The sequence below is a fragment of the Chrysemys picta genome, chromosome 8 (assembly GCF_011386835.1).
Source record: "Chrysemys picta bellii isolate R12L10 chromosome 8, ASM1138683v2, whole genome shotgun sequence".
Classification (NCBI taxonomy): domain Eukaryota; kingdom Metazoa; phylum Chordata; order Testudines; family Emydidae; genus Chrysemys; species Chrysemys picta.
The window spans coordinates 54,736,264-54,763,507 of NC_088798.1; the positions used below are offsets into that span (position 1 = coordinate 54,736,264).

At 51.7% G+C, this 27,244-nt stretch overlaps 1 protein-coding gene across 1 annotated transcript in view; it reads right to left on the minus strand.

Annotated features, from left to right (window-relative positions):
• Positions 1-576: 576 nt before the first annotated feature.
• LAMC2 (laminin subunit gamma 2) overlaps positions 577-27,244 on the minus strand; it is a 39,536-nt gene continuing 12,868 nt past the window's right edge. Inside the window, exons 3-23 of the mRNA XM_024103792.3 lie at positions 23,906-24,041; positions 22,657-22,755; positions 21,271-21,407; positions 19,324-19,446; positions 18,049-18,238; positions 17,311-17,423; positions 16,701-16,919; positions 15,262-15,441; positions 14,136-14,381; positions 11,771-11,907; positions 10,538-10,694; positions 9,795-10,000; positions 8,929-9,008; positions 7,814-7,951; positions 6,601-6,745; positions 6,037-6,186; positions 5,615-5,729; positions 4,947-5,146; positions 3,914-4,072; positions 3,728-3,827; positions 577-2,778 (exon numbers count right to left, since the gene is read on the minus strand). Of these exons, the coding sequence (XP_023959560.2) occupies positions 2,528-2,778; positions 3,728-3,827; positions 3,914-4,072; positions 4,947-5,146; positions 5,615-5,729; positions 6,037-6,186; positions 6,601-6,745; positions 7,814-7,951; positions 8,929-9,008; positions 9,795-10,000; positions 10,538-10,694; positions 11,771-11,907; positions 14,136-14,381; positions 15,262-15,441; positions 16,701-16,919; positions 17,311-17,423; positions 18,049-18,238; positions 19,324-19,446; positions 21,271-21,407; positions 22,657-22,755; positions 23,906-24,041 (3,281 nt within the window). The 3' untranslated portion in view covers positions 577-2,527. The remainder of the gene's footprint in view (positions 2,779-3,727; positions 3,828-3,913; positions 4,073-4,946; positions 5,147-5,614; positions 5,730-6,036; positions 6,187-6,600; positions 6,746-7,813; positions 7,952-8,928; positions 9,009-9,794; positions 10,001-10,537; positions 10,695-11,770; positions 11,908-14,135; positions 14,382-15,261; positions 15,442-16,700; positions 16,920-17,310; positions 17,424-18,048; positions 18,239-19,323; positions 19,447-21,270; positions 21,408-22,656; positions 22,756-23,905; positions 24,042-27,244) is intronic.

A 27,244-nucleotide genomic window follows, 5' to 3' on the forward strand; every position in this document is an offset into this window, starting at 1 on the left:
CTCTGCTTCCATTGCAAAGAAGAGCCTGGAGGCCTGTAAAAGCAGCTGCAAACTCGGAAGAAAGGCCAGACCAGCAGCTGCTGCTACATAAGGCAGAGGGGGAGAAGATGGCCTCAGCCAGAGCCATCAGAAGAGAAACTTAATGCTCCTCTATTACTACTTTTCCTCAAAAGGAAAGGCCAAAGCTGCTGGGGGACACTGTATGATCATGAATGGGAGGGAAGGTCTCCATGGCACACTTTTTCTATTAAAGCCTGGTTCCCCCCCATGAAAGTCTGAGAACCTAGAGGGTAGAGAAGAGAACAGAGTCAGGACTCCAGGGCTCTATTCCCCTGGGAAAGTCACTTAACCATTCCATTCCTCACTTCCCCATCTGTGAAACAAGGATAATGGTCATTACCAATCACTGTACAGCACTCTGAGAAGACCCACACTAGAATGTATCATCAGCCTTCTCTAGCCACTAACCCATGCTGCCGCCTCCTTTCCCCAACAGTCAATTCACCTCTTCTGGACACAAAGAAACCTATCTCCAGAAGGAGAGCGGGAAGAAAAAAAGAAACAGCAACATCCAGCCACAAGGATTTGTTGTTTATTGACTTTTTTTTTTCTTCAATTAAAAAGTGCACTTAAGCAAAAAAATAAAACAAAAAAGTCAGATCCATAACATCTGTCCTGTGCAGTGGGAGAAATTGCAGAACAAGCCAGAGGTTAGTGTGTTTCACTATAAATAGAAATATACCATAGATGATTATTTAACGTATAATATTCAAACAAGGAGGTGGCACTTTATCAGAGAAGCTGAGCAACTGAGGGGTGAGTTTAACCCCAGAAAGTGACCACTTCCTCTGGGGCACAGTTGAGATTGCTGATCCTGCCATACTATGTGGGGCACAAGAATCCAGCAGAGCCGTCCTCCAGTGGCCAGAAGGGCCAGGGGACTGTCTCTACTAAGACAGAGGAACAAAATGAAATTGGACCCACAGGAAACCCACCGGTGGTAGAGATTTGTGGCCAGTTCTTCCAGTTTTAGAGAATGATTGATTAAGAATCAGTCACAATTCCTTTGACGCAAGGCTGCTCTATGTAAAACATTGAGCATTGTCTGTTGGGAGGCAGCACCAAACTTCTTCCAAACTGGAGGTGGAGACACATCTGGTTACCTTTATGGTATTGGGGGTTTTTAATAGGGCAATCAATATGCTAACACTGTGAAATGTAATCTGGGCTCTTGGGTGCCAGTAATTTTGGCCAAGGTCAGCAGGTCAACCCCCCTGTTATTATGGAAAGCGCCAGGGGATCTTTGATGTCCATGCAGAGAAGACAAGAATTTGCTTTTCGAAGTCTCATCTGAAAGACGCACAGTAAACTGCATGGTACACAATTGCCCTCAGCAGGATGAAGGGCTGAGTCATCCCTCCTGGGGCTCGCACCTGTGCTTTCAGTGTGCCGAGATACTGCAAACCTGAGCTTTTGATCATGAAGACATCACCTCCGGTTAATCCCTTGAGAACCCGCCTGAATGAAAAGCCCAGGATGAGAAGGGGTGTGAAATCTTCCCCGGGAGCCGGATGTGCTGGTAGGAAGGACTTTCCAGCTGAAGGCCCTTCAACAGTCTAAGGAGTTACTGACCATCCGTCCACCCCCTTCGGTGTGATCATTTTTAAACCATCAAAAATAAATCCCTTCCCTTTGACTAAGCAGTAATCTAGTCACCTTGCTAAGGCACACTGGGGAAGACCTACACTTTAATGAAAGGGTCACAAGTTGAATCCTCCCCCTGCACAAGTCTAAAGCACAAAACAGATGTACAGGCAGTGCTAGTGTCAGTGTTGAGACTGGAAAGGCAGCGAGGACAGTGCCGCAGTAGGGAACTCGGACCTCCCTGGTCCTGTACCCATCCCTGTCATTCGCTGGGTTCGGAAAGGATTGCTGGTGAGAAAGGGTCTTGCAATACACCGAGGGGAGCCAACGCTGCGTTGGGTGATGAAAGGCAATGAGAGAGGCGCTGGCATTGGAGGAGAGAGGCAAGTTCTGCTGGCTGTGCCCAAGTGTCAGGGCCTTGGCAGGGACAGGGAGATCTGCAGGAGTCAGAGTTCAGCTTTTATAAGAGATTCGTTTGGCGACGGTCCAGAAGCTGAACCGGGTGCCGCTGCCTCCTCAGGCCATACTCTAGGGATGGGCTCCTACTAGCTATGGCTCTTCTTGACCAGCAGCTTCTTCATGCAGCCGGGTCTCTCCTTCCTTCCTCCTGCACTCCAGGGACGGATACCAGAGTATAAGGCTTTCCCGGCTCAGGGGCACCTTGTGGTGATGTTGGCATCAAAACGCGATGTCGTGAGGCAAACGTCAGCACATTGCCACACCGAGTCTGACCAGCTGCCCCCAAGGGGTCCGTGTTCAGCTCAGCAGAGCCGAAGGCAGCTGGTCCTAGCAGGCGTGGCTTCCCCATCCCCCATGATCCATCAGGCCACGCCCTAGTATCTACAGCCTGAGAGACCCAGTCCAGAGCGTCTTCCTAAAGGTCTCAAGGTTTTTCAATGGAATTTGTGTTGTAGCAGCCTGGGGGGAGGTTGTTGCGGATCTCCTCCAGGTTCCTAATGTCTGCCAGGATCTCATTAATGCTCCTCTCTAGAGTCTGAACCCGGAGCCTCTGCAGACTGGCCGTTTTCTCCAGTTCGGCCATCTGCTCTTTCAACTGGCTGTTCTTCGTCCTGGCCCCTCTGAGGTTGAGTTCGAGCAATCTCAGTGCCTGCTCATCCACAGGGCCAGGCTGATCTATTTCCGAGGAGGAAAATAAAGAAAAGGAAACAATGAACAGATGCTGGGAACTGGATCTTTCTAAGTACATACCCCTTCGCCCCATGCCCCAGCTGCAGTTATCCATGGCGCTCAACCTGCCTAGGCCAAATGGCTTTGAAAAAAAGTGAGACAAAGACTCAGAATGGAGGGGACAGCACAAAACAAGAGAGGAAGAGGAAGCTGGGAAATACTTGGAATTCATTTCTTTACACTCGTGTGAAGTTCTTCACAACCTGAGCTCGGAGAGGTTATGTTTCTGAGACAGGTAATCAACTATTAAATTCCTCCAGGCTAGTGTGGGGTGGAGGAAAGTTTGGATCTGAAATCAACAAGATCCCAAGCAATGAGGCACAGTCACAGGGGGAGAGAAGAAAGCTGGTCTTGTGGTGAAGGCATTGGACTGGGACTCAGGAGATCAGGATTCAATTTCTGGCTCTGCCACACAGCCCAGGGGGCAAGCATTCATACCGCTCTTTGTCTATGGCTATGGGGGGAGATTCCCTTGCTCATGCACATACACTAGCTCTCATTGAGCTGCCCTGAGTGTGAGTGTAAATCACCGTGTAGCCACGGCAGCACCAGTGGATACATACTCAGCACGGCTCTGCTACTGCAGCTACACTGCTATTTTCACTCACACTCACTCATCAAGCTACTGCGAGTATGGGACATGGGCAGGGGATCACACCCTTAGCTCATAGTGGAGACATCTCATCCCCAGTTTATAAATGGATAACCAAGGCTAATATTTCCCGTTTCACACCCTTTGTCTTGCCGATTTAAATTAGAAGCAAGGCAGAAATTACCTCTCAACATGTGCTTGTCCAGCATCTAGCGCAATGGGGCCCTCCGGACACTATCATGGTGGGGCCTCCGGACACTACCATGACACACAGAATGAAGAAGGTGGTGGTTATACACTTACCCATCAGATGTAGAAAGTCTTCCAGGGCACGCAGTGTCTCTTGGACAGCAGCCCCAGCAGTACGGGCACCGGCATGGGCACCCTGCACCTCCTGGCCAGTCTGAGAGAGGCAAGAACAAGGCAGTAAGGGCATATGTCACCCAAACAGGTTTGCAGTCGCTTTAAAGGCAAGGGATGGGAACTCACTTTCTGTGCAGCAGTGGCATCCATATCAACCTCCAGAGTCTTCCTCGTGAGCTCCCTTTCTGCTTCTCTGGCCTCGTTCAGTAAAGCTATGACTCCTTTCTCCAGTGCCAGGACCCCATCTGCTGTCCTGTTGGCTTCCGAGTTCAACCGCCTTATCTCCTAAGAAAGCAACGGCAGTAAGAGTAGGAGATATCTGAGAGGCAAGAAGGCCCAACAAGGATTCATTCAAGAGAGAAACATTGGCAACATCCACTTGAAAGGACAGACTAGTGGCTTGATTTTCAGATGTGCTACGCACCCGCAACTGTCATTGACTTCAGCACCGGGCAGCTAGTCCTTAGCGCCTCTGAAAATCAGACCAGAGATGAATGGGCAGAAAGATGACCCAGTTCGTGGAAACACGGGCCCATCAGGCCCAAGTTATATCGGATTCACCCACTTGCATCAACATGGTGCTCTTTTCCCAGCTAGTTTTATTTCCCTTCTGCAGAGCTTTACTCTGCTTTGCAGCCACTCCCTGAACTCACCCTCTCAGACACGTCAATGACATGGAATGACTGTGTGTGACTTCGGGCACACCTACGCTGCAACTGCAAGGTGCGATTCCCAGCTTGGGTAAACGTACACGCGCCAGTTCTCATAGAGCTAGCACACTAACAGCAGCAGTGCAGCCACAGTGCCTGAGTACAATCCCGTCCCACCTCCTCGCTATGTACTCGGGGGACTAGCTGAGCTAGGAATTACGCCTCCACCTGCAGTCTCACTGATGCCAGGCCAGTGTCACAAAACCTTCCGGTCTGCACTTGGGGCTCAGACTATGCATATCATTTATCAGGACACACTGACGTGATACATTCAAGTAATTCACACCCTTCATGTTGACCGAGAGCTGAACAGGACTTAGGGTCAGTGTCTAATCCAAGAAGATGACTGCTTCTCAGTAAGCCTTCTCCATTTTTTTCTGTCACTCTCCATCCTTACCCCTGCCATTCCCCAGTGCTCTGCTTATCAAAGAACCCAGACTTTCCCTTACCTGCTGGATACTACCAGTGATCTCCTTTGCCTCCCCGGCCATGCTTCTGGCTGTCTTTGCGTCTGTAGCCGCACTGCCCAGGGCGCCTTCTGCTCGTCCAGTCTTATCATTGGCATTCGTGACCATATTGCTAATGAGAGGGAGTCTTCTCATCGCTTCCTCAGCTTCTCTTCTCCTACCATCTACCTGCAGGTGAAACCCTAAAATGGAAAAAATACACAGCCCCATCAGATCCCAGAGGGGAGAGGGCACTCCTCAGAGTCAGAGATGGAGTTCATTAATGGAGGAACAAATGAGACACTACTGGAAGCAGAATCCCGCTCTCAGCCTAGGAAAGATTGGCACCTCTGGAGCTGCTTATTCCATGGAAAAATGTCCACAGTCAGAGAATGGGGAAACGGGGGAGTGGGTGTACTCAGGAAGAGAAAGATTCCCAGGAGGTTTGCACCACTGTCACACAGCCCAGGAACTGTTAAAATGGTCTGCCTGGAATGATCCTTTAACCCTTTGATGCTAGGAGCTGGGATTGCCTGGCATACGTTACATTGCAATGGAACATACTGTGACTATCACCAGCTGGGGAAACAGCAACGTGGAGCTTTCAGAGCAATAGATCGGAACCAGTGACCACTGCTGAAGTAAGATGCTTTCGCCATAAAGAGACTCACCCCTGAGATTTTTCAAGATGAGTTCAACTTCATAAAAAGTGGCATTGCCAGCACTCAGGGCCTGCTGTGCTCTGCTCTTGGCAAGGTTGGCGCGGGACAACAGCTGACTCGAAGCCTGTAATGAGCCAGAAGGGACACAAGGAGACAGCAGATCAAGCAGAGAGCACGGCAGGCCCAGCCCTGTTCCCAAAGCTGTCTCTGAGGCAGCTTCATTTCACCAGGGAGGATTAAATTGACAGCTTGCCAGCAAAGGCTCAGCGCCCGTCCCAGTCTGGGTCACGAACAGAATAATGGAGCTGAGATTGCAGTCTGTCTGCTGACCCACCTCCTGCTCTTTAACACAGACAGGATAAAGTAGTGTACAGATCACAGAGGTGGCAGCTCTCTCAGGATACCTACTAACATGGAGGACGATGTCTTACCAGTCTCTTGCTTTCCCCGCTCTGTAACAATTGTTTGATTTCTTCCTCCCAGCTTCTAGTGTTGCTTTGCAGCCGCCGGTATTCTGCCATGTACCTCTCCACCAAGCCCATTAGAGTGTCTGCCTCCTGCCTGAGCCGGTTCGCCTCCTCCTGAGATACCAAGGAAACACGAGTTTATTTTGATCACAGGTACCCAGCGCCAGTCACAAGGACTGGTCCCCAGCACCGATTGGCTGCCACCGTGGTATCACTTGTTGGAAACCAGAGCAGGCCTGAAAGGGACGTACATTTAGCAGGGTGACAACATGCCACGCTGCAAGTGGTGAGGCTTTCCATAGGATGATGGGCCACCTAGCAGGAGTAAGAATCCATTGCATTCAGCTTCAGGGTGGGCAAAGGCCTATGCTCATGGGAGGAAAGGAGAGGGGAACAGAGTGAGGTGAGAGAAACATATCGGTTCCTTCCCAACAGGACACCGGGATGGCGGAGGGGCTGGCAGACTGTGATTTGCATCAACAAAGTGCATCAAGGTTCTCCGGTGTCTAGCAGACAAGAAATCCTCACCTGGAAGGACCCAGTGTCGATCTTTGAGAAGCGAGACATGGAGCTGAGGAGCACCAGGCTGCCCTGATAGGCCCTGTCTGCATCCAACGCAGATCTGCTGGTGTCAGTCTCCAGCTCGTTGGCCAGCAATTTGGTTTCATCGTATCTGCCAAGAAAAAAAAAAAAAAGAAAAGCATCATAAGCCGTAACACCCACCTCATGTTTAGCAGCCCATGAGACACAGAGACCAGCTCCTCCCTGCTGGGTCAGGTCATGGGGCCACTTGCCTCGATCAGCGAGCCTGCAAGCTGGTCGGTGGCTCCACCTTTGCAAAGCATCATGTACATTTCCCACTCTGGAGCAATTGATTTTATTTAACACAGCCTCCCCCACCACGTCAGCCAGGAAATGAAAAGCAGCAGGCCCTCCTGTGTCACATGCTCCTTCAGACCCAGGCTCACACACAGGCCAAGGTTTTCAAAGGGGCCTAAGGACAGGCAAACAAACTCACGAGATGCCTTAAAGGAGCCTGAATTTCAAAGGCAGGCGCTCAGCTCTTTCTATAAATCAGGTCCCTTTAGGGTGTCTCAAGTTGGGCACTCAAAATCAATAGGCACTTTGCAAATCCTGGTCATTCCACTTTAATATTTCCCTATAGATCAGTCCCCTCCAGTCCCGAATCACCTGTGCAGCTTTTCTCTGTAGTTCCCTTATTACTATCGCTCTGAGGGCTTGTCTACACATAAGCCGCTACAGCTGCAGTGGGTCAGTGAAGACGCTACCCACGTTGATGGGAGGGGTTCTCTGGTTGGCATAGGTAAGACACCTCCCAAAAGGCGGTAGCTAGGTTGACAGCAGAATTCTCCCATTGACCAAGCGCTGTCTACACCAGGGTGGAGGGCGGTTTCACTGCGTCGCTCGGGGGTTGGATTTTTCACACCCCTGAGCGACATAGTTATACCAGCCTCATTTCCTAGCGTAGATCAGGGCTTAGTATGTCTGAGACTGTCTGGGCCAAAATCCATCCCTGGTGGAAATCCATTGACACCAATGGATGATTTGCCCAAGGGATGCGTTTGGCCCCACATGTGTGTGTAATACACAAAGGAAATTGTATACCCCCAACAGACACCCCATAAGGAGGGTGGGATTCTTAGAGGCACTTCTCACTATACTCTCTTCTCTCCCCTCCTGCCACTATAGAGACCTACACACACATATGCTGTGAACCTACTTTCGCAGCAGCCCTTGCACAGAGCTCGCCAGGATGCCTCCTCCACTCACAGCTGAGCGCACCAGCTCCAGGGCCTGTCCTGAGTCATCCACCGCTGCCCTGACTGCCTGTTCAATGGCATTTGCTGATTGCACGTGGCTGGAAAACAGAAGGGCTCCCATGAGACATGGGCCTGCAAAGGCGGCCTCACTTCCTCCATCCACTTGTTATTCAGGTGGGTCGTCATCAGAGCCGTTGTAGCTGTGTTGGTCCCAGGATATTAGAGAGACAAGGTCATAGGCGGCAAGGTCATAGGCAGCGAGTTATATGGGCCCGTGATGCCCATGCTCCACCAATATTTAGGAACGTGGGCCCAGCTCCACCAATGTTTGGGCTTACTGCAGTTTGGGGGGCCCCGTGTTTCAGGGGGATGCAGGGTACAGGGCAGCCTGGAGGGTTAGTGGGGGGCCTGGCGCCGGCAGCAGTGAGTGATTCGGCCCCAGCCCGCCCTGCTGGCTCCCGGCATCGCTCGGGGGAGGGGGCAGAAGCCGGAAAGAGGCGGGACGGGGGCTTGGAGGAAGGGGTGGAATGGGGGCGGAGCAAGGGCAGGCTGGGTCCAGATCACTCGCTGCTGCCGGTGCCAGGCCTTGCCGCTAACACCCCAGGTTGCCCTGGACCCCGCATCCCTCTGAAGCGCGGGGCCCGGGGCTGTTGCCCCGGTCCATCCTATGGACAGGACATCTCTGCTTGGACCTGGTCTGGGGCACCACCAAAAATTATATAAACCTGGCGCCCATGGGTGAGGTGGTATCTTTTATTAGAGATATACAATACACACACACACACACACACACACACACACACACACACACACACAGAGTGTGGCTCAAAAGCTCGTCTCTCTCACCAACAGAAGTGAGTCTAATAAAAGATATCACCTCACCCACCTTGTCTCCATCATGAGAACAGGTCTTTCTGGGAAACCCAAGGGGCTAAGAAAGGGAACCATACCCCTGCAGAATATGTGCTTCTTGGCAATAGTGTTTACCCGCTGTGCATCTAGTACCAGTAGATCTGGACTGGGGGAGAGGCAGTCATGGCCAAGAACATGCCAGTGGACGCAGCGATCTGCTCACCTGTTTGCTAGTCTGAGAGCTTCTTGGGCCAGCATCAAAAAACTGTTTGACCCGCCAGGGGGATGTGAAGTTGGAATATTCTGAGGAGAAAGAGAAATTAATTGCACTGTCTCTCTCTCCCGCTCTCTGATTTAATGCTGACAAAAGGGAGGGATTGATAATGACTGGCTGGAGGTAAGAGAGTGCATCACACAGACACAGCTCTGCCTCAGCTCCCAAAGGAGCCTAGCCAGCCATTCCCGTCTATATGAACCCCGGTAAAAGAGCAATGCTAATGAACTCCTGTCATAGAGCAAGGTGCCGGCCAAAGCTCCCGTTACTTTGCACCCACAAAATAATTTGTACTGCACTTGCAGCCTCCCTGTAACAAAACCGAAGCAGCCTATGGAGAAGCAGGACACCTCCTTCCACCCTTTGTTAGGGTACATCTTCAGAGCCCAGGCTGATAGATGGGGCCTCACATCACTGCACTAAAAAGAGCTGCGTAGATGCTGCAGCTCGGGGAGGAGCTCAGGCTTTGGAGCCTAAGGACAGGGGGAGGTTTCAAAGCCCAAGCTCCAGCCTGAGCCATAACATCTAGACGGCTATTTTTAGCTTGGTAGCACGAACCGTGCAGGGGAAGATTAGGGAAGAAGGGAGCAGAGGGGGCGGGAGAAGGGCTCGAGGCAGGAGGTTTGGAGAGCTCAGGGAGTCGGCATCAGGTGCTGGGAAACCATCACCATGGAGAGCAAGGGAACAGAAGTCAGCAGAAGAGGATTCCTCTAGCCTCTGCAGCAGTGGCCAGGGATGTATTTACTGTGGGGGGGGGGGGGGGGCTGGTCGCTGGTCTGGAGTGTCTGTGCTGAAAGGGCCTGGGAAGAACTTACCAGCCCACTCAGGGTCACTTTGCTTTGCCCCAGGTCCAAACGGGCTCTCTCGATCAGCCTCCTAATGTCCTGCACCTGGGCCTGGTACTGACGCCCCAGCGCCTGCAGCCTCTGCACCGTCACCCTGATGTCGGCCAAGCGGCTCTGGTAGCTGGACTCTTGTCCCTTCATTTTGGACATCCGGCTCTCCAGGGACTTGTCAGAGGCTGATGAGAGACCAAGAGAGATTTACTGGGCTGCAGGGGAGCTGCCGGATACAAAACCAGAACTGAGCACAAACAGGCAGACAGCTCAATGGAGAAAAAGACAGTTCTGACATGCTACAGTCCTAGAGTGTCATCCCCTCCCCCATCCCCACACTGTACTGGCACTCAGGGGGGCTGTCCCAGAGTGTCCCCCCAGTCCCCATACTGCACTGGCAGTCGGGGGCTGTCCCAGAGTGTCCCCCCTCGGCCCCCATACTCCACCGGCAGTCGGGGGCTGTCCCAGAGTGTCCCCCCCCATACTCATACTGTACCAGCAGTCAGGGGGGTTGTCCAGGACTGCACCCACCATCCGCATAGTTGGGGGTGGGGAGAGAAGAAAGCCTGTCCCAAAATTTTATCTCTGAAGTGCATGGTTCAGAACTGCACCCCTTGCCCTGCACTCCAGTATCTAGCATTGGTTCCTTTCACTGCATTCAGCCTCCAGGGGCCCCTCTGCTGTCTCTCCAATCCCATCCAAGGGGAGGCGCCCGGCGTTACCTTGTAAACTCAGAGCTTCTCTCAGGATTTCACGCAGGGTCTCCTCAGCCTGTTGCATCTTCCTCTCCAGCTCCTCATTGGCCCCTTGCCCACTGCCAAGCTGCAGCCGAGACACAAGAACCTCCAGCTGCTGCAGCTGCTGCAAGTACTGATCCACCTGAAACCAAAGCAGGCCACGGGGTCAGCAAGTGGCTGAGAAACGTGGGTTACAGAAGCAAAGAGACAAGGGCTTGGGCCACGTCCACAGGCACTAGGAGGTGGGAAGAAGCGAAGCCCCAGGATTTGTAAGAAGTAGAGAACCCAGCACAGTCTGGAAGAGTTACCTGGACGAAGAGCCCTTTTAGTGAATGTTCTGGTCAAAGCACCAGATTAACAGCCCTGGCGGCTGAAATCCTTTATTGACAGACCAGGCAGTGCAAGCTCCCCGACACAGCCTGGGCAAAGTGCCGCAAACCGTTCCAGGAGGGAGCATAACTAGCAACAAGAGGTTAACCAAGTCTCTACTCCCATCTCCCATTCACAGTCCTTGGCCTGCTTACGGCGACCATCCCCAAGGATGCCACTTAGGGATGTGAACGCTTGCCCACTTGAGACCAGACAGGCCACCAAACAGCCACCTGAGAGTAATTACTTCTAGTCACTAAAGCCCTGGACTGGATTTGAATTGGGCTCTTTCGTGCACAGGGAAAACGGTTAACCTTAAAATCCGAGCAGGAGGTGGCGTGACTGTGAATGCGTTCTGCTCCATGCTCCGAAGGGAATCCCAGACTCCTTAACCTCGTCCCCCCCATGGCAGAGCCAATAGCGAGAGGCTAGAAGGATATCCCTCGTCTCGTCTTTTCCTACAAAGTTGAGAGTTCAAGGGGTGGAAAGAGCCCTCACTCTTCCCAGAGCAGAGCTGAAAGTCTGTCAATGTGGTTCCCAAGTCTGCACGGAGCTGTTTCTTGGGGAGAGGGGATCTATATTTCTGGGCCTATCTGAGCTCTCAGGGCATGGGTGGTTAATTTCCTTTGTATCTGGAAAGGAGCATTTGCTGAGCCTCATCTGTGGATTAGCCTTGACAGCTACTGGGTTCAATCTCTGATAGGAATGCAAAGGAATTAGTGCAGGGTGAGGAGAGGGAATTATCGCTGAAATCTTTTGCTGGAGAAGTGATGTCAGGCAGAGTTGGCAGGTAAGTCCAGCTCAGATACCATGGTGATAGGCACCCAGCTGACAGACAGAGAAACTTACCTGTGTTTTCACATGGCTGTAGCAGGCTGGGCACTGTGTGTGCTCACAGTTGGGCCCCTCGAATCCTGGCTTGCAAACACAGCTCCCATCGCTTCTGCACTTCAGGGGGTCTGAACCTACCGAATTGCAGTTACAGGCTGCAGAGAAAGCAAAGGGTTGGAAGGAGCCACAAATCAGATCAACATTGAGAACCAAAGAGCGTAAGGAAACACAGCAGCTCTCATAAAAACACATGCCTGTCCTCGCCAGAACATCTTCCCATCTGCCTCTGCGGGAGTCTCACACTTCTGCGTCTGCACTGTTTTTCAAAGATGCACAACAACCTACACCCTGACTAACCTGTCTGCCCAATGCCCACCTCCCGTTCTGGGCTAAACAAAGACCAATGAACTCCACCCTACCCTGCTGCTAGCGTCACTGTTCCCTGGAATGCTGACTGCTTCCGAATATCTGTAACTCCATATTGAAGGAGTTCAGGTCTGGTTTGTACACTGATGGGGAACTGCCAAGGGAAACCAGTGGTGCTACAAGGAGCCGTGCTGGTTATTTATATTTTGCCTCTGAATCAGCACTGCGCTAACAAGGTACTGCTGGAGCTCCCTTTTTTTTTTTAATGAGACCCAATATGTGGAGTTCAGGCTTGTGGCCTAGCCATGATATTCCAGCTACCTAAAATTCTCCCCAGGGTTTCAGCTGGACAAAGTATTATTGACTTGTCCTAAAATAATGTGTAATGTTGCTGCTCCCTGTGAAATCCTTCTTGAATGTGGATTCAAGAAATGGCTGGTTCAGTGGTGGAGGAAGTGACTCTTGTACAAAGCATGTGAAAAGCTGGCTGGGACCCTTTGAAATGAAAGGTGCTATGAAAGCACATCACGACATTAGTACCGGGTTTGGGAGTCCATTCCCTGGACCAGGCTCCTGTCTCAGATGCAGTTTCTGTGCCGGTTATTCTCACCAGCAAGTCTAGTAGCTTTCCCTAGCTCTTCTCTGGGTGTACCCCTCGTAATCCTTTCGCTTAGGAATGTAAACCTCCTTCCCCGGCAGTTGTAACCTCCGAAAGAGCCTTCAGCAGCCTCAGAAAATGCTGAAGGAATTCATGGCCTTTCCCCTTGATCTCCTCAGCGGTGCCCTGCTGATGGAAACTCCCCATATGCAGACATAAATCAACGCCTCTGGGAAGCGCCCAAGTCTTAACTTGAGCCATCCAGAAATCAAGCAAAGCACTGGAGTCAAACTGCAAATTAACGGTCACTTTTTATGCATCATGGAAGTTGCATTCTCACATAGCAGCAGCTCTCTCTGTCGCCCCTCACCCCCTGCATAGGGATCATACTCTTAGCCTCATTGAGGCAAACGTGCACCTTCTCCAGGGCAGACTTGTTCAGCGGGAGTGTGCATTGGGTCCAGTATTTGTATTTGCTTTTACATTCCTCACAGGCTTTTGTAAGGCTTCAGGGAGCCATTTGTGGGGCCTGAGACATCACAAGATTCTGGTCTCCTCCTGGTATTTCAGTTCCTGGAGAGATGGATGGAACATCACGAGAACACTGGAGCTTGTGTTCTTAGGGCCTCACAAATGGCTCCATGAAGGGCTGGAAAGGCTTATGAAAAGGGTAAACAGGAAAACAAACTCAGAAATATTAGGCTTTGATTACATTTAGCCAGGGCCTAATGGGGAGGGCAGAAGTCTCCACCGGGAAGGTGAAAAGAGAGCCCTTCCTCAGTGGTCTGGGTAGACATGGCCTATGCTGCATCTACCCATCACCAGCTCCTCTATGGCCCGCCAGAGGGGTGGGGGGGATAAAGTATGACCTTTCTCCCTTCAGATACAGGAGTTGAAAGCACAGCTTCCACTGTATCCTGTAGTGAATGTCTGGTGGGCCCATGTCCCTCAATGCCCGATATATGGGCTACCCTCCATTCACAGCCTCTCCTGTTTGAATTCAAGAGACTGCCCTGCTGTCCCTCAGAACACAGAGCAAGCAGGGCCGGCCCTCACCACCTCAGCATCCCCACCTGCCCCCACTCTTCTGCAGCAACCAACCCCCCCTTCAAGTGGGGCTGGGCATCTATGGTCTTGGGTTCCTGTTGAACCCTGAGCTCTCTGCTATCCAGGTATCAGATCAGTAGGACCAGTGCTTGGACATGACATTGCTTGGATGGGTCTCAGGTCCTGGCACCTCCCAGATTTCTCCAGAGGCCAGCCCGGGGTTTATCCAGATACTGTTGGAGGCTTTACCCGATGTGGGACTTACATGCCCAGCCTTGATACTCACATACACACACAGGGACGTGTTTACTCACAGGCACTCTCCAGAGCAGACGCACTCACACAGGCGCACACTCCGGCTTACACTCCTACCTTGACACTTCTCCGCTGGGTTGAGGGCTAAGGGGTTCCCAAAGAACCCGCCCCTGCACTGGTCACAGGAGAAGCCAGCTGTGTTGTAGAGGCATTTCAGGCATTCACCCGTCAGCCGGTCACAGTTCCCCACAGCACCAGGATCGACATTATTGTTACAGTGGCAGGGCTGGCAGGGTCTCACACGGCCATTGTCGCCCAAGGGGTCTCCAAAATAGCCATCAGCACAGAGTTCACAGTTAGCACCTGGGGAAGGAGACACAAACAAGACAGAGGCCAGTTACGCTCCAGAACTACAGGGCCCCAAAGCAGTGGCCAAACCCCCTCTAACACTGTCCTCTCCCTACTGCCGGGGGACTCAGGCACTACGCCCTGCTGGGCAATGAATTTCACAATCTTGGCTCCATTCTCGGGGAGGGGACCTCACCCTCCTCGTACAGTTAGGAGAAACGGATTTAGCTCCATTGAGCCTTTGACCGAAAACATCCCAGAAAGCAAATCATCCTCCATCCCAGATAAGGGGCAAGAAGGGGAGCGACAATCTCTCTCCAGGGATAGGAAGGAACCGTAGGCAGTGGTATCTTGAGAGGGAGCCTGTTCTGACCTACAGGGGCACTGCACTGGGATGGAGGAGACCTGGGATCTGCTCTTGGCTCTGCCACTGCCCTGCTGTGTGACCTTGACCCAGGCACTTCATCTCACTGTGCCTCTTTCCCCGCACACCTCCCTTTGCCAGCCTTGTCTTTTCAGTGTGAGTGCTCTAGGGGCAGGGTCTGTCTCTCACTGGGCATGTGTACAGCAGCTAGCACAACAGGGTCCTGATCTCAGCTGGGGCTGCTCTGTGCTACTGGAAATACATAGAATAAAGAATAACAGAGAGGCAGAGTGGGGGACAGATCTGATAGCCAGGCTGTACGGACACAATCACACTGCAGCCATCACAACCCCACTCTGTACTAACCAGGGGCTAGGGAGAGATCTTAGGGCATTCTCTGGGAATACATGTAATAGTCAATGGAAAAGGACAGGGTAACTCTCTCAACACCATCCTTTCCTATCCTGCAGGAGATTGGAAGGACCCTAGAAAGGAAACAAATCTCCAGATAAACCAGAGGGAGGCCATTACCAGTGACTCCCAGAGGGCAGTTATTGCAAATGACTTCCTTTCTCCCTGGCGCCACTGAGCAGCCCTGGCCATTTCTGCAAGGGCACAGCTGGCAGCTCTGTGGATTCCAGGGGTCCCTGTAGAAACCAAATGGACAGCTGGCATTGGGGTCCATGTTTTCATCTCCTGAATAACAGTCTCCTGGGAAAGACACAAAAAGGTATCAACAGCCAGTGCAGATGTGGCCTGGTGTGGTTCCTGTATTCAGGTGCAGGCCACAACAGCCTGGCACTGCCACTGTACATGCAAGAAAAGACCCTTCCTCATAACCCCAGGCCACCTCCTACCGCCTGCGCCTTCCCATGTGAGACAGCACCTGCCTGTAACCGAGCAATGACCCACCTAGCACAATTCCTCATAACCCAACACTACCACCTGTAGCCTGGCACCATTTGTTATAACTTGGCAACCCCTCTGCAGCATGTGTGTGATTTGGCACCATTCTTCTCCTCCATAACTCAACACAGTCCTTCGTAACTTGGGGCAACGTTCACTCCTCCAGTCAATAACAGGCTATCATGTTATGATGCTCCATATCTAGACAGCTAGCTCTCAGGGCTAAACACTCAGGCTATGTAAGTGTAAGTCCAGCCCTTAGAACTGACTGTAACAATCTGAGTTATGCACCTACACAGAACACAGAGAGCTTCATGGAGCATAAGACATTCCTGATCAAGACACAGACATGTGTACCAGGCACTTGACACCATTGCCCAGAATCCAGCATTTTTTCCTAGTACCCAGCACCTTGCCCATCACCCAGTTTTATCCTCTGCAGCCTCACGACAAAAGCTGGTTGGGAGAATGGAATTTCCTTTCTGCTGGAATTTCTGACATTCCAAACTCGGTTTGCATTCTGAATTGGAATGAAGAGCTGCAATTTTAAAACTTCCCGCAGAACAAAAATTCTGAAAACTTCAAATTCAGAACTGTTGAAATGCACCGTTTCAACTAGGGAAAAATATGACGCTTTGATAAAGTAAAAAAGCTTTGGCTTTATAATTTCAATTAATTCCATGTGGGTTTTTATTTTAAAATATTAAATACAGGTACATCATATCTACTATTAAAATTCATGTTTTAATAGCATATAAAAGTCCAAACGAAACGGTTCAACATCAAAACGAAACAAGATTTTCCCTGTTGAAAGTTTAATTGAAATTGAGAGGTTCCCACCAAGCATTAAGATTTTGACGAAACTGCATTTTTCAACACAAAACTGTCCTGCCTATATTTCTGGGAGTGGTTGGCCTGCTGGCATTCCTATCACCCAGCACCCTCACCTATACCCCTGGTAGCCGTCATGCGGCGACACCTCCCTTCCCCCAGTTCTATCCACAGTGCACAGGCACCCCTGGCAGCACCCAGCAGTCCCTGGCTATGGTTATGGTTTTCCTTACCAGTGTCTGGATCGCAGTTTCCTCCCCCCTGGCAGTTACACAGCACACAAGTGCTGAAAGGCCCAAGGTTGGAAGCGTCTCTCTTGTACCCAGGAGCACAATGTTCACAGAACTGCCCCTGATAGCCAGCAGGACACACACATCGTTCCACCCAGGGAACTGGGGCTCCAGAGGTCGGCTGTGCAGAAACCAGGGTGACATTATCGATGTACCCAGTGCCTGATGGAGGAGACAACACATTACAATTACAGCCAGCAGCTGCACCCCGAACTCCTCCCCGGGGCCATGTCAACAGGCATTCTAAAGACTGTGTCTGTACCAGAGACTAGCGGGTGTTTTCTGTGCACACTGCACTCATATCCAGAGAATGTGTGTAGCGGTTATGCAAGGAACTCGGAGTGGAGGCTCCCCTGTTCCCAACTCTGCCACTGACTCATTGCATGGCCTTGGACAAGTCACTTAACTGGTCTGTGCCTCCGTTTTCCCATCTGTAAGTGGCGTGCAAGATTTACCCACCTTGCAGGAGTGCTGTGAGGCTTAATACAGTGTTTTGAAGATGACAAGTGCTATGTGATGCTCTCCCCAGGTCCAAACCCTCCCCCATACTCACTGTATTCTCCATACGTGGCTCGGATCCAAAGGGCCGTCAGGTTTCCGAGTAACCTGCGATACTCAAAGTAACTCAGCTTGGGGCTCCATCCACTGCGCAGGTGCTCGTCCAGTCTGCATAACGGAAGTGAAAGAAATTGAGAAACAAGGAATAAAATGAAAGAGCGTCTTGCTGTTGGTTCTCTCCAAACTCCCACCGGAACAGAAAGAACCTGGGCGCTGATGATTATCCCCTTGCAGAGCGTTATTGACATGGGACAAAGCCCAGCATGGAGCCTTGATAGGGGGACACCAATGATTCCTCCTTACCTGCCACTGGAGCCGTCAACCCCACGGCACCTTGAGGCAAGAAACAGGGTGAGCTGCAGTGGCAGGGAACCCATCCAGCCCAAGCTATGAACACGAGTGGCACCCTCACCACTGCAGATAGACTGACTAACTAGCACACTGGGAATCAACAACTCCAGCCTCTCTTGCTTATGGAAGGCCTGGGGTCCCACAGACTAAGGCCTCACAGCCTCCCCAGGGATGGATAATCTCATGCACTGGGAACTGAACTGCAGCCTCCCCTGGTTGTGAAGGGTCCAACACACTAGAGCACAGGGAATCTACCTGGTTAGGGTGGGTCTGGCAGCTGAACTATCCAGAAACCTCAGTGATTATGGCACATCTTTGGCATTGGGTCACTAGGCAGCTGCTCTGCAGTCACTGAGAGCGCCCCAACATCCTCCTGTTTTACCTGAACGTATATGTCTTGCTGATGCCGCAAGGCAGCATCTTCCCATGAGGCAGGAGGGAGGCAGTGACTCGTAGGCCAGCTCCTTCCAGGACCACATCCCGGGGAGAAGGACGACGACCCCCTCGGTCCATGCGATAATCAAAGGACAGGGTCTGGCCGTAGCTCACCTGCTGATTCCCAAGAAATCTGGCTGTGAAGGGACATAAGAGACCCAGAGGGAGAAGGTTAAAGGGTCAAATCCTTCCATTAGGAAGTCTTAATTCCTGGGGCTGGCCCCAGGCACATGCCACACATGGGGCCACCCAGGAGCCCACACTTCGGAAGGTCCCAGTATCGTCTGATGTGATGCCCACCACCAGCCTGAGTGATGAATCTGGGGATCCGGCATTTACCGGCTCTCCAGTCGCAAGTGCCCTGATCCAGTCCAACCCTCTGCTGCTGAAACTCACTCCAAGCCCCGGTAAAGAGCATCCAAACTCCCTCGTATTTGAAAAACACTCCCACATCCCCCCTGCATTACTGCCTGCCCTCTCTCCATCAAATGTAATGGTCTCAAGTTGCAGTGGGGGAGGTTTAGGTTGGATATTAGGAAAAACTTTTTCACTAGGAGGGTGGTGAAGCACTGGAATGGGTTACCTAGGGAGGTGGTGGAATCTCCATCCTTAGAGGTTTTTAAGGTCAGGCTTGACAAAGCCCTGGCTGGGATGATTTAATTGGGGATTGGTCCTGCTTTGAGCAGGGGGTTGGACTAGATGACCTCCCGAGGTCCCTTCCAACCCTGATATTCTATGATTCCCAGACCAGAAAGGGCTGTCTAGGCCCCACCCCTTTTCCTTCATGTCAGGCCCTGCTAGCTCACAAGGTCATGCCAGAGACAGGGAGAGCCAGTAGATGAACACCAGGAAACCTTCCACTCCTTCCGCAGTGCAATTGGCAAACTCCCTCGTCCTCTCAAAAACCAATATCCCCCAGCACAGAGTCATGAAAAAGGGAAGCCCCCCTCTGCCAATCAGTATTAATTATCCAATCACAGCAACAGCAAGCCAGCAGGTGGCGTGAGACTGAGCAAGTTTGTATTATTCTAGGGTGTTTTTCTAGCTAGATTTCCCAGGCGTGACTGTGTGCGAGCACAGCAGCATGAAGGAAAGGGGTCTGTGAGATCACGTCTATGCTACGCACTGAGCGCAGCTTTGCAGAGCTCAGTTTCATTATATGGCGCTTCCTCCTTTGGCTGCTTCCCTACACGCGTCTCCCACATTCCGCACACTTCCATACCCGGCGCCAGGAAATAGGTGGGCTCTGATCTCCTGGCTGTAACAAACACATCCCGATGGCGGGGAGACCACTGGAGCTGTACAGGGGACCCATTCACATACACTCCTCTCCAGCCCTCAGCATCTAGAAGGGAAAATAAAACAGTTTGCAGCCATCAGAGCCAGGAAACAGAAGCAAAGGAAAGGCAGTCAGAAGGTCATTTGTAATCAATCATTTCTGCCCTGCACACTTCCACTCTCCCTTGCCTCTCCCCAGGGCAGCATTCTGGCCAGCGCTACCCATTTCCTCACGCCATACATTAGTGACCATCTTGACCACAGTCACCAGTCAAGTTCTTCGTACGCTAGCTGTCTCTGACGGGAGATATCCTTGCTCACAGCAGGGATCACGTGCCAAAGAGCAGGAAGATGGAATTAGGTGGACTTTGTGTTCTCAGACATGGCTTTCTATGATCTGCAAATCAGCCCATGAGTAAATGCTGTAAAGGGAAGCTTGAGCAGCTGAGAGATCAGAACTGCTAGCCACATGGTGCTCTGATGAGATCAAAGGTGACACAACTGAATTAGAAACTACTCCAAATAAACGTCTCCTGCTATTTAATAAATACACACCCTGCGACAGATCCTCGGCGGGTGTACATCTGTGTAGTGTGCTGATTTCCCCAGCTGGGGATCTGGCCCACTGATTTCTTTAAAAACAAATGACTGGCTGCCCTCCCCCCACAGCGCAATGCATACCTGATAGGTGACAATGGCAACCATGAGTAGAAAGCTGAATATCTGCATTTGTCTCAAGTGCTGCTCTCCATGCACTTAAGTAAAACATATGTCCACAAAAGGAGGAAAAATTCATCAGGCATGCCATGGAATGAATGAAGAGAGCCGGCTGGCTGGAAAGGAGGCTGAGCAATCACTGAGAACTGGTCACTGTGGGATAGGTTGGTCTAGCAGGACGGTTTTCAATCTCTCCAGCCCCACGAGGGAACATCATGTGAAAGGAAGATTCACACACACACCGTAGAGCAGGAGGTAACAGTAGGGTTACCATACGTCCTCTTTTTCCCCGGACATGTCCAGCTTTTCGGCACTCAAACCCCCGTCCGGGGGGAATTGCCAAAAAGCCGAACATGTCCGGGAAAATGGCGGCTCTGCTCCTCCCCTGACTCTTCAGCTCTGTTTAAGAGCCGGGCTGCCCGAGCGCTATGGGCTTCAGGCAGCCCCCTTGCCTCCGGACCCCAGCCGCCGGCCGGGCACTTCCCCTCCCGGGCTCTGGCGGCGCAGGGTCCGGAGGCATGGGGGCTGCCCGAAGCCGGTAGCGCTGGGGCAGCTCGGCTCTTAAACAGAGCCAAAGAGTCAGGGGAGGAGCAGAGCCTCCAGCCGCGGCGGCTCTGCTCCTCCCCGACTCTTCGGCTCTGTTTAAGAGCCGAGCGCTACGGGCTTTGGGCAGCCCCCATACTTCCGGACCCTGTGCTGCCGGAGCCCGGGAGGGGAAGTGCCCGGCCGGGGGCGCAGGGTCCGGAGGCAAGGGGGCTGCCCGAAGCCCAAGCGCTACCGGCTTCACGGTTTGCCGGGCAGCCTCCAGACCCTGCGCCCCCGGCTGGGCGCTTCCCCTCCCGGGCTCCAGCTGCGCTGGGGAAGCACCGGCCGGGGGCGCAGGGTCTGGGGGCTGCCCGGCAAACCGTGAAGCCGGTAGCGCTCGGGCAGCCCTTTCCGCGTGGCTGGGAGTGGGAGGGAGGAGGGGGCGGAGTTAGGGCGGGGAAGGGGGGGCTGGGGTGGGGAAATGGGCGGGGCCAGGGCCCGTGGAGGGTCCTCTTTTTTTATTTGTTAGATATGGTAACCCTAGGTAACAGAGCCAGCTCCCAGCAGGCAGCCTACACAAAGGTGCAAACACTGTGGGAAGGTAATGCAGTAATACAAACATAGGGACGGGGGTGGGGGGAGGTTTTACCTTGCTGGAAGGTGGAAGTGATTTTATGGATGTTGTAATTTTCTGCACTGGTGCACATGGCGGAGTGGCCATAACAGAAGCACTGGGAACATCCCTCGGGGTTTCTTGCATCCAAATGATAGTAGCCCTGCTTGCACCTGCAAAAGAGAATGCATCAATCCACTGGGCTTTACGGTACATTTCACATCAGCACAGCGTGTCACACACAGCGTGCACCACCTCACCTGCTTATTGGGTGAGCCTCCCTGTACACACTCATGAAACCCAACTAGCACAAAGCACCCACTGGCCACTTGAAACCTGATGGCTCTGAGTGTGGCTGTCAGCACGTGCACCTCTCTCTGAGCAGAGGTTACAGCCAGAGGGTCACTCGCTGTCCTTTTGCGCTCAATAGTGCCAGGAACAACTGAGCTGCAGAGAAGGTATTTCAAACTAGCCGTGTGCAAGTTCTCTCACAGCTCCTCCACCACAACCCCTCCCCCAGCACCAACCAGCCATTGTCCAAACAGCCGCTAAAGAGCCACAAGGAGTTTCCTTCCCAAAGGCCCAACATAGGCCGTATATTAAAGAGCTCAAGAACCCCCATTAAGGGCCAGAATTTCTAAAGCACATGCTGGGTGCTGAGCTCTCTGGCTCCACTTGTGGGTGCTGAGCACTTGCGAAAACTGGCCCCTGTGTAAAGGCTTCAGAAACAAGTGCGATTCACCACCTCTGGAGCAGACTCCCCCACCAGCCCTCTGCCCTTCTCCGCCCGGGCAAGGGAGCAGCTTTAGAGCACAGCACGTACCCGAGGAATGTACTGTAGCAGGTCGGGGGTGGATCTTGCTATGCAGCTTCACCTGCCTGGACATGGCTCTGCTCCAGAGGGCTGGGAGGAATAATAGCTCCCTGCTGGGTGTGTGATGGTGCAACTGGCTTTGAAGAACTCGTCCAGAGGCACTTTTTGACACACACATTAGGGGATTTTCTTAGGCTCTGCTGCTCAGTCAGTGCCCTGCTCCTGTTTGTGGCAGGTGATGCTATTGCCATGCCTCCAGGTTACTCTGTGACCTGGCGCCCGGGCAGAGAGATACTGGGTATCCTCACAAAGGGAAAGGCCAATGGGAACCACACAAGGCTTTGGGCCCAGTGGCAGTCCCTTGAAAACAAAAGGTCTGGCACTACAGCCGGAGGGCAAAGGGCATAGCCGGGCTCTGGGAAACATGAGGGGCAACAGGCTTTGGGACTAGAAATCGCAGCCTGTGGAGGTAGCTCACACCCCCACTTCCTCCCCCTCCCGCCCCCCGAGCCACATGCTAATCAGCAGAGCCCTTTGGGTCTGCGGTCTGTATTTGGAAGGGGACCTTTAAAGCCTGATCTGTAGAAGCAAAGGGCTCATGCACGTACCTGTCACATCGCTCTCCCGAGACACTTGCCTTGCAGACACAGTGACCTGAAACACAATGCCCCGCGCTACCAGCTGGATCGCAGTCACACCGAGCACTCCTGAGAAGGAAAGAAAGTGTCCTGGATTGATTTCCAGTTCAGCTCAATCACCGCCGTGGCCATATGTAAACAGCTCAGTATATACAGCAAGTACATGGTCCAGCCTGGTCGGCCCACCAACGGTGGTACACGGTGATGTATTAGAAACAGGAATTGCTATAATGCAGTGGTTCTCAGCCTTGCCCCCATCTAGCAGGGACCCCCTCCTGCTTAATAATATAGACACAGCAGGCTGGTCACTGCTCCTGATATTTGTTCACACCTCCAGGTTGAGAACTCTCTCCACATTGGATTAGATCTGAGGTCCAGCATCCTGTCTCTGACAGTAGCCAGCACCAGACATGTGAGAGGAAGTTGCAAGAAACCCCATAAAGATCATTCTGGACTAACCTGTCCATGGGGGCAGTTTCTTCCTAACTCCTGTCTCTTCAAGTCTGGGTTGTGCCTAGGAACATGAGCCATTATGTCCCTGTTTTATTTATTTGCATGTGGTAGTGCCACAGGACTCTACTTAGGACCGGCACTCCATTATGCTAAGTGATATGCAGCACACCTGTAGGCAGGGTTGGTTTTGTTTTATTTGTTTATTGTAACTGTTCATGTTCTCATTGTGCAAATAAATAACTACACTTTTTTGAACACTTAAATTTGTGGCTTCTGCAATATCATGTGGCAGAGAGTTCCAGGGCTTAATTGTGCACTGTGTCCAAGCATCTCTTTCCATCAGCTTTGAATGTGTTGCTTAGAGTTTCAGTACTCCAGATGAATCGGGATAAGAGTAGATAAGCAACTGCAGGACGTGAACTGCCAGAGTTTGTGAAGATATGGCATGTTTCACCTCTGGGAGGGGGACACATTAGGGCGTGAGCTCTGCATGGAGGTGCACTGGAGTGTTATTAATGAGCACTTCACTTTCTGTCCTCATGGCCACTTCTAGAATGGCAATGGCCACCGTGTTAGGAATAAGGATCAGAGAGAGGCCTATGCCTCGTATCCCATCACTAGGAAGAGGGAATGAAACTACCATACCATGCTACCTGTGCACAGTGCCCATGAATAAACTGTCGCCAGTCACCACAGGCTCCACACAAAGGCTTGCAAAGCTCTGGAAAGGACAGTCCAGCCTGCATAGCTTGTATCAGGTACTTACGACACTTGTCCACCTGCCCGGCACCCAGTCTCTGAGAAGGAATGGAACCCCGGCTGGCACCGGTCACACTTATCGCCCATCACCCCGGGTTTGCAGCTGCACCGGCCGTAGTTATCACACTGCAGGCCAAGAGAGCCTATGGGAACAGGAGAAGCAGAGAATTCAATAGTCTCACCGTCACTGTGTTGTCTCTGGTTATCTCGGGTTGAGAACACTCCTGAAGGAATTTAACACCCACTGGGGCCCTTAGGAAAAATATGAGGGGGGAAAAATCTAATTTGAGACAAATCTCACTATTTATCATATACTATTGCAGGAGTGGCCAAACTTACTGACCCTCCAAGCTGTATATGACAATCTTCAGAAGTTCGCGAACTGGGGCACACTTGCTAGGGCTCAGGGCTTCAGCCCCGCTCCTGCTGAAGCCCTGAGACCCTACTCCTTGCTGGACAGAAGCCCTGAGAATCCCATCCCTGCTGGGCAGAAGCACCTACCCCACCACCCCGCAGCAAGGCAGAAGTCCTGAGCTTCCCCCCAACCCCCCCCCCACCCCCAGTCTAGTAGGTGGATAATGTGGGGGAGGGGGGACATGGGGACACCATGAGCCACACTTTAACTGTAAATGAGCTGCATGTGGCTCCCAAATCGCAGTTTGGCCACCCCTGTACTATTGTACAGTCAATTCCCCCATATTGGGGATATCCAAGGTAACTGGCTGAAGGCAGGTGCTTTCATTTTAATATCTCCATTGCCCCTGCTGCTAATTTCCACCAGCAGTAGAGCCCTGCAAATCTGCGGCTATCCATAGACCATGTTTGCGGATCGTGGATGGATGCAGATCCAAATTTTAGATCTAAAGCCCTGCAAATCTGCGGCTATCCACTTTATATCCGCAGACCATGCTTGTGGATTGCGGATTGGATGCTGACATAAATTTTGTATCTGCGCAGGGCTCTACCCATGAGGTCACAGTGTGTGCGTGTGATATCAGTTCTTGCTGTGGAAATTGTTATGACACCCCACGCAAAAGATTATGACTTCAGGCAAAGAATAAAAAGTGGTAGGAGCTGGTGGACAAGATCCTCTTGTCCTACAATAACCTCACCACCACCACACAACACCAGGTAATCCCAGAAGTGTTTCATCTGAGTCAGATCACAAACTGATGTAAATTGATGTAATTCCATTGACTTCAATGCAGCTGCACCAATTTTATACCAGCTGAGGGTCTGGACCAGGATTGTTGCCCACGCTTGCCCACATGACATCAAGTCACACCATCTTCCTGAACTGGCTGTCTCTATTCCCAGCCAACCTGCTGCCCTGCCCGCCTGAGCGACAGGGAGACAGACTACAGTAGAGAACAGACTCATATTCACACTGCCATATTCACAGTGTGCTCTCATGCACTGGTTTCCATTCTTGTTAGAATGCAGTATTTGGGAACGATCCAAAGAGAAGTCGATATTTTCAGTCCTAGAATTTAAACCAACCAACACACAGAAGAAAACCTCTGTGCACTTCTATTCAGTATTAATGAATGGTTCCAAAGACGACTTGATTTCTGTGTTTGTGGACAACGGACGCGTGCAGAGCTTCATTGACATGTACAGCGTATCTGTAGCATTTAAGAAATGCAGGTATTTTCTGCACACAGATAATTGGCTATTACCACCAGAACTAGACAAGCAACAGACATCCCTGCTATGTAATCACTGCAATAAGGCGAACACCTCTGCTGGGATTCCCTCCGGGACATCAAAGCCATTAAGCCCATCTCTTGTCACAAGAATGAGTTGCCATGGGTCAGCGCACCATAAACAGCATCATGGGCATTTACGCTGTGTGTGGTTTATCTATTATTTCCTCTTTAAAAGTGGCAGTGCTGGGGAGAGGTAGCAGGCTACAGTAACTTTGGTGACTGAAGTCTTCTATTTATCCACAGAACAGGTACAGCAGCCTGGTGAGCATCTGTACATTGCCGCCCACCCCCAGACACGGTACTTCACACTTGGGAACAGAACTATGCTTACACCCCTATGGCCCAGTCAATCCTCAGCCTCTTGCGAGAACGCCAATTACTTCAAAACGTGGTGGCAGCTGTGGACCTGGCTCAAGGCTCAGTGAGGTCCAGGGCTTTGGCTAAGATCTTTTGTGATGTGCATCCCTGTCCCCTGGTATCTGGACAAAGGCCAGCAAATGCATTTCATACAGACCTCTGAACAGCAATCAGATGGCCCCACCTTTTGATCACCCTCAACCTGCTGAGTTCAAACCTTTAACAGAGTGGGGACAGGTTCCACTCCTAGTGGACTGGCAGGCTGAGAGCAAGTTAAAAGCGGCCACGAAGGACATATTTTGGCGGCAGGCTGAGTTTAAGAACCGGCAGCTGTTTGGAGCTGCTTAGAGGTTGGAATACTTGAAGCGCTTGTGCAGCAGAGATGGAATACTGCGCAGAGTGCAGAAGTGGTGCATGCAATGACTAATGCAATTTAGCACATGGGTCTGCCTCCCCTACTCCTGCCACTCACAGGATATGCCTGGGCTTCCTGACAGTCTTGGCTTTAGGGTATACCACTCACTAAAAATGACAGAGAGCCTTTAACATAGTGCAGATGGTAAAGAGAAGAGGGGATGGTGAAGCCAATAGCTCCGGTCTCACTCTATTAGGCAGCCTGCTATCTTGCGTGCTCCTTGAATGCCAGGCCTGTCCCGGAGCCAAACCCCAAAGCTTTCCATCAGATCTACGTTCTCAATGACATTTCTAAAGGGTGATGAACTTGCATGACTCACTGAGTAGCAACCTAGCCCCGGGCTATGTGTTTTTCCGCAAAGGTTAAGTGCCTTGTAAGGCTGAGCTGCTCACACTAAATCCTTCTTTCTCCATCTGCAGTCTCTTAATCCATGGCAGAGGTTTAGAATCCAATTCAGGTTTTAGCCACAAAGTTCAGCAAACCCAGCCTGAAGCGAACAATGAATTAGTGCCGTCTAAGTCATCACATTGTGACGGCAGCCCAGCTAAGGGTGAGCTTCTGCAGCATGGGTTCTTCTGGGTTGTTCTGAACCCTCACCACAAATTTCTCTAGATCTGCTGGACCTGAACTGGCAAGAGCTCATATTCATTCGCCAGACTTGAACGGAGCTGGCTTGGATGTGCTCAGATGAACTAATTTAGAACATTTGCTATCCGTGAGCCATGCCCACAGAACGCCTCACACTGGCCTCCAGGGTTATGATACCATATTATTAAAATGTTACAAGGGAAAGGCACTGCAGGGAGGGCAGCGGTTGCAAGACTCAGCTTGCTGAGATAGGTGGGACCCACTCCTGCCCCCTCTC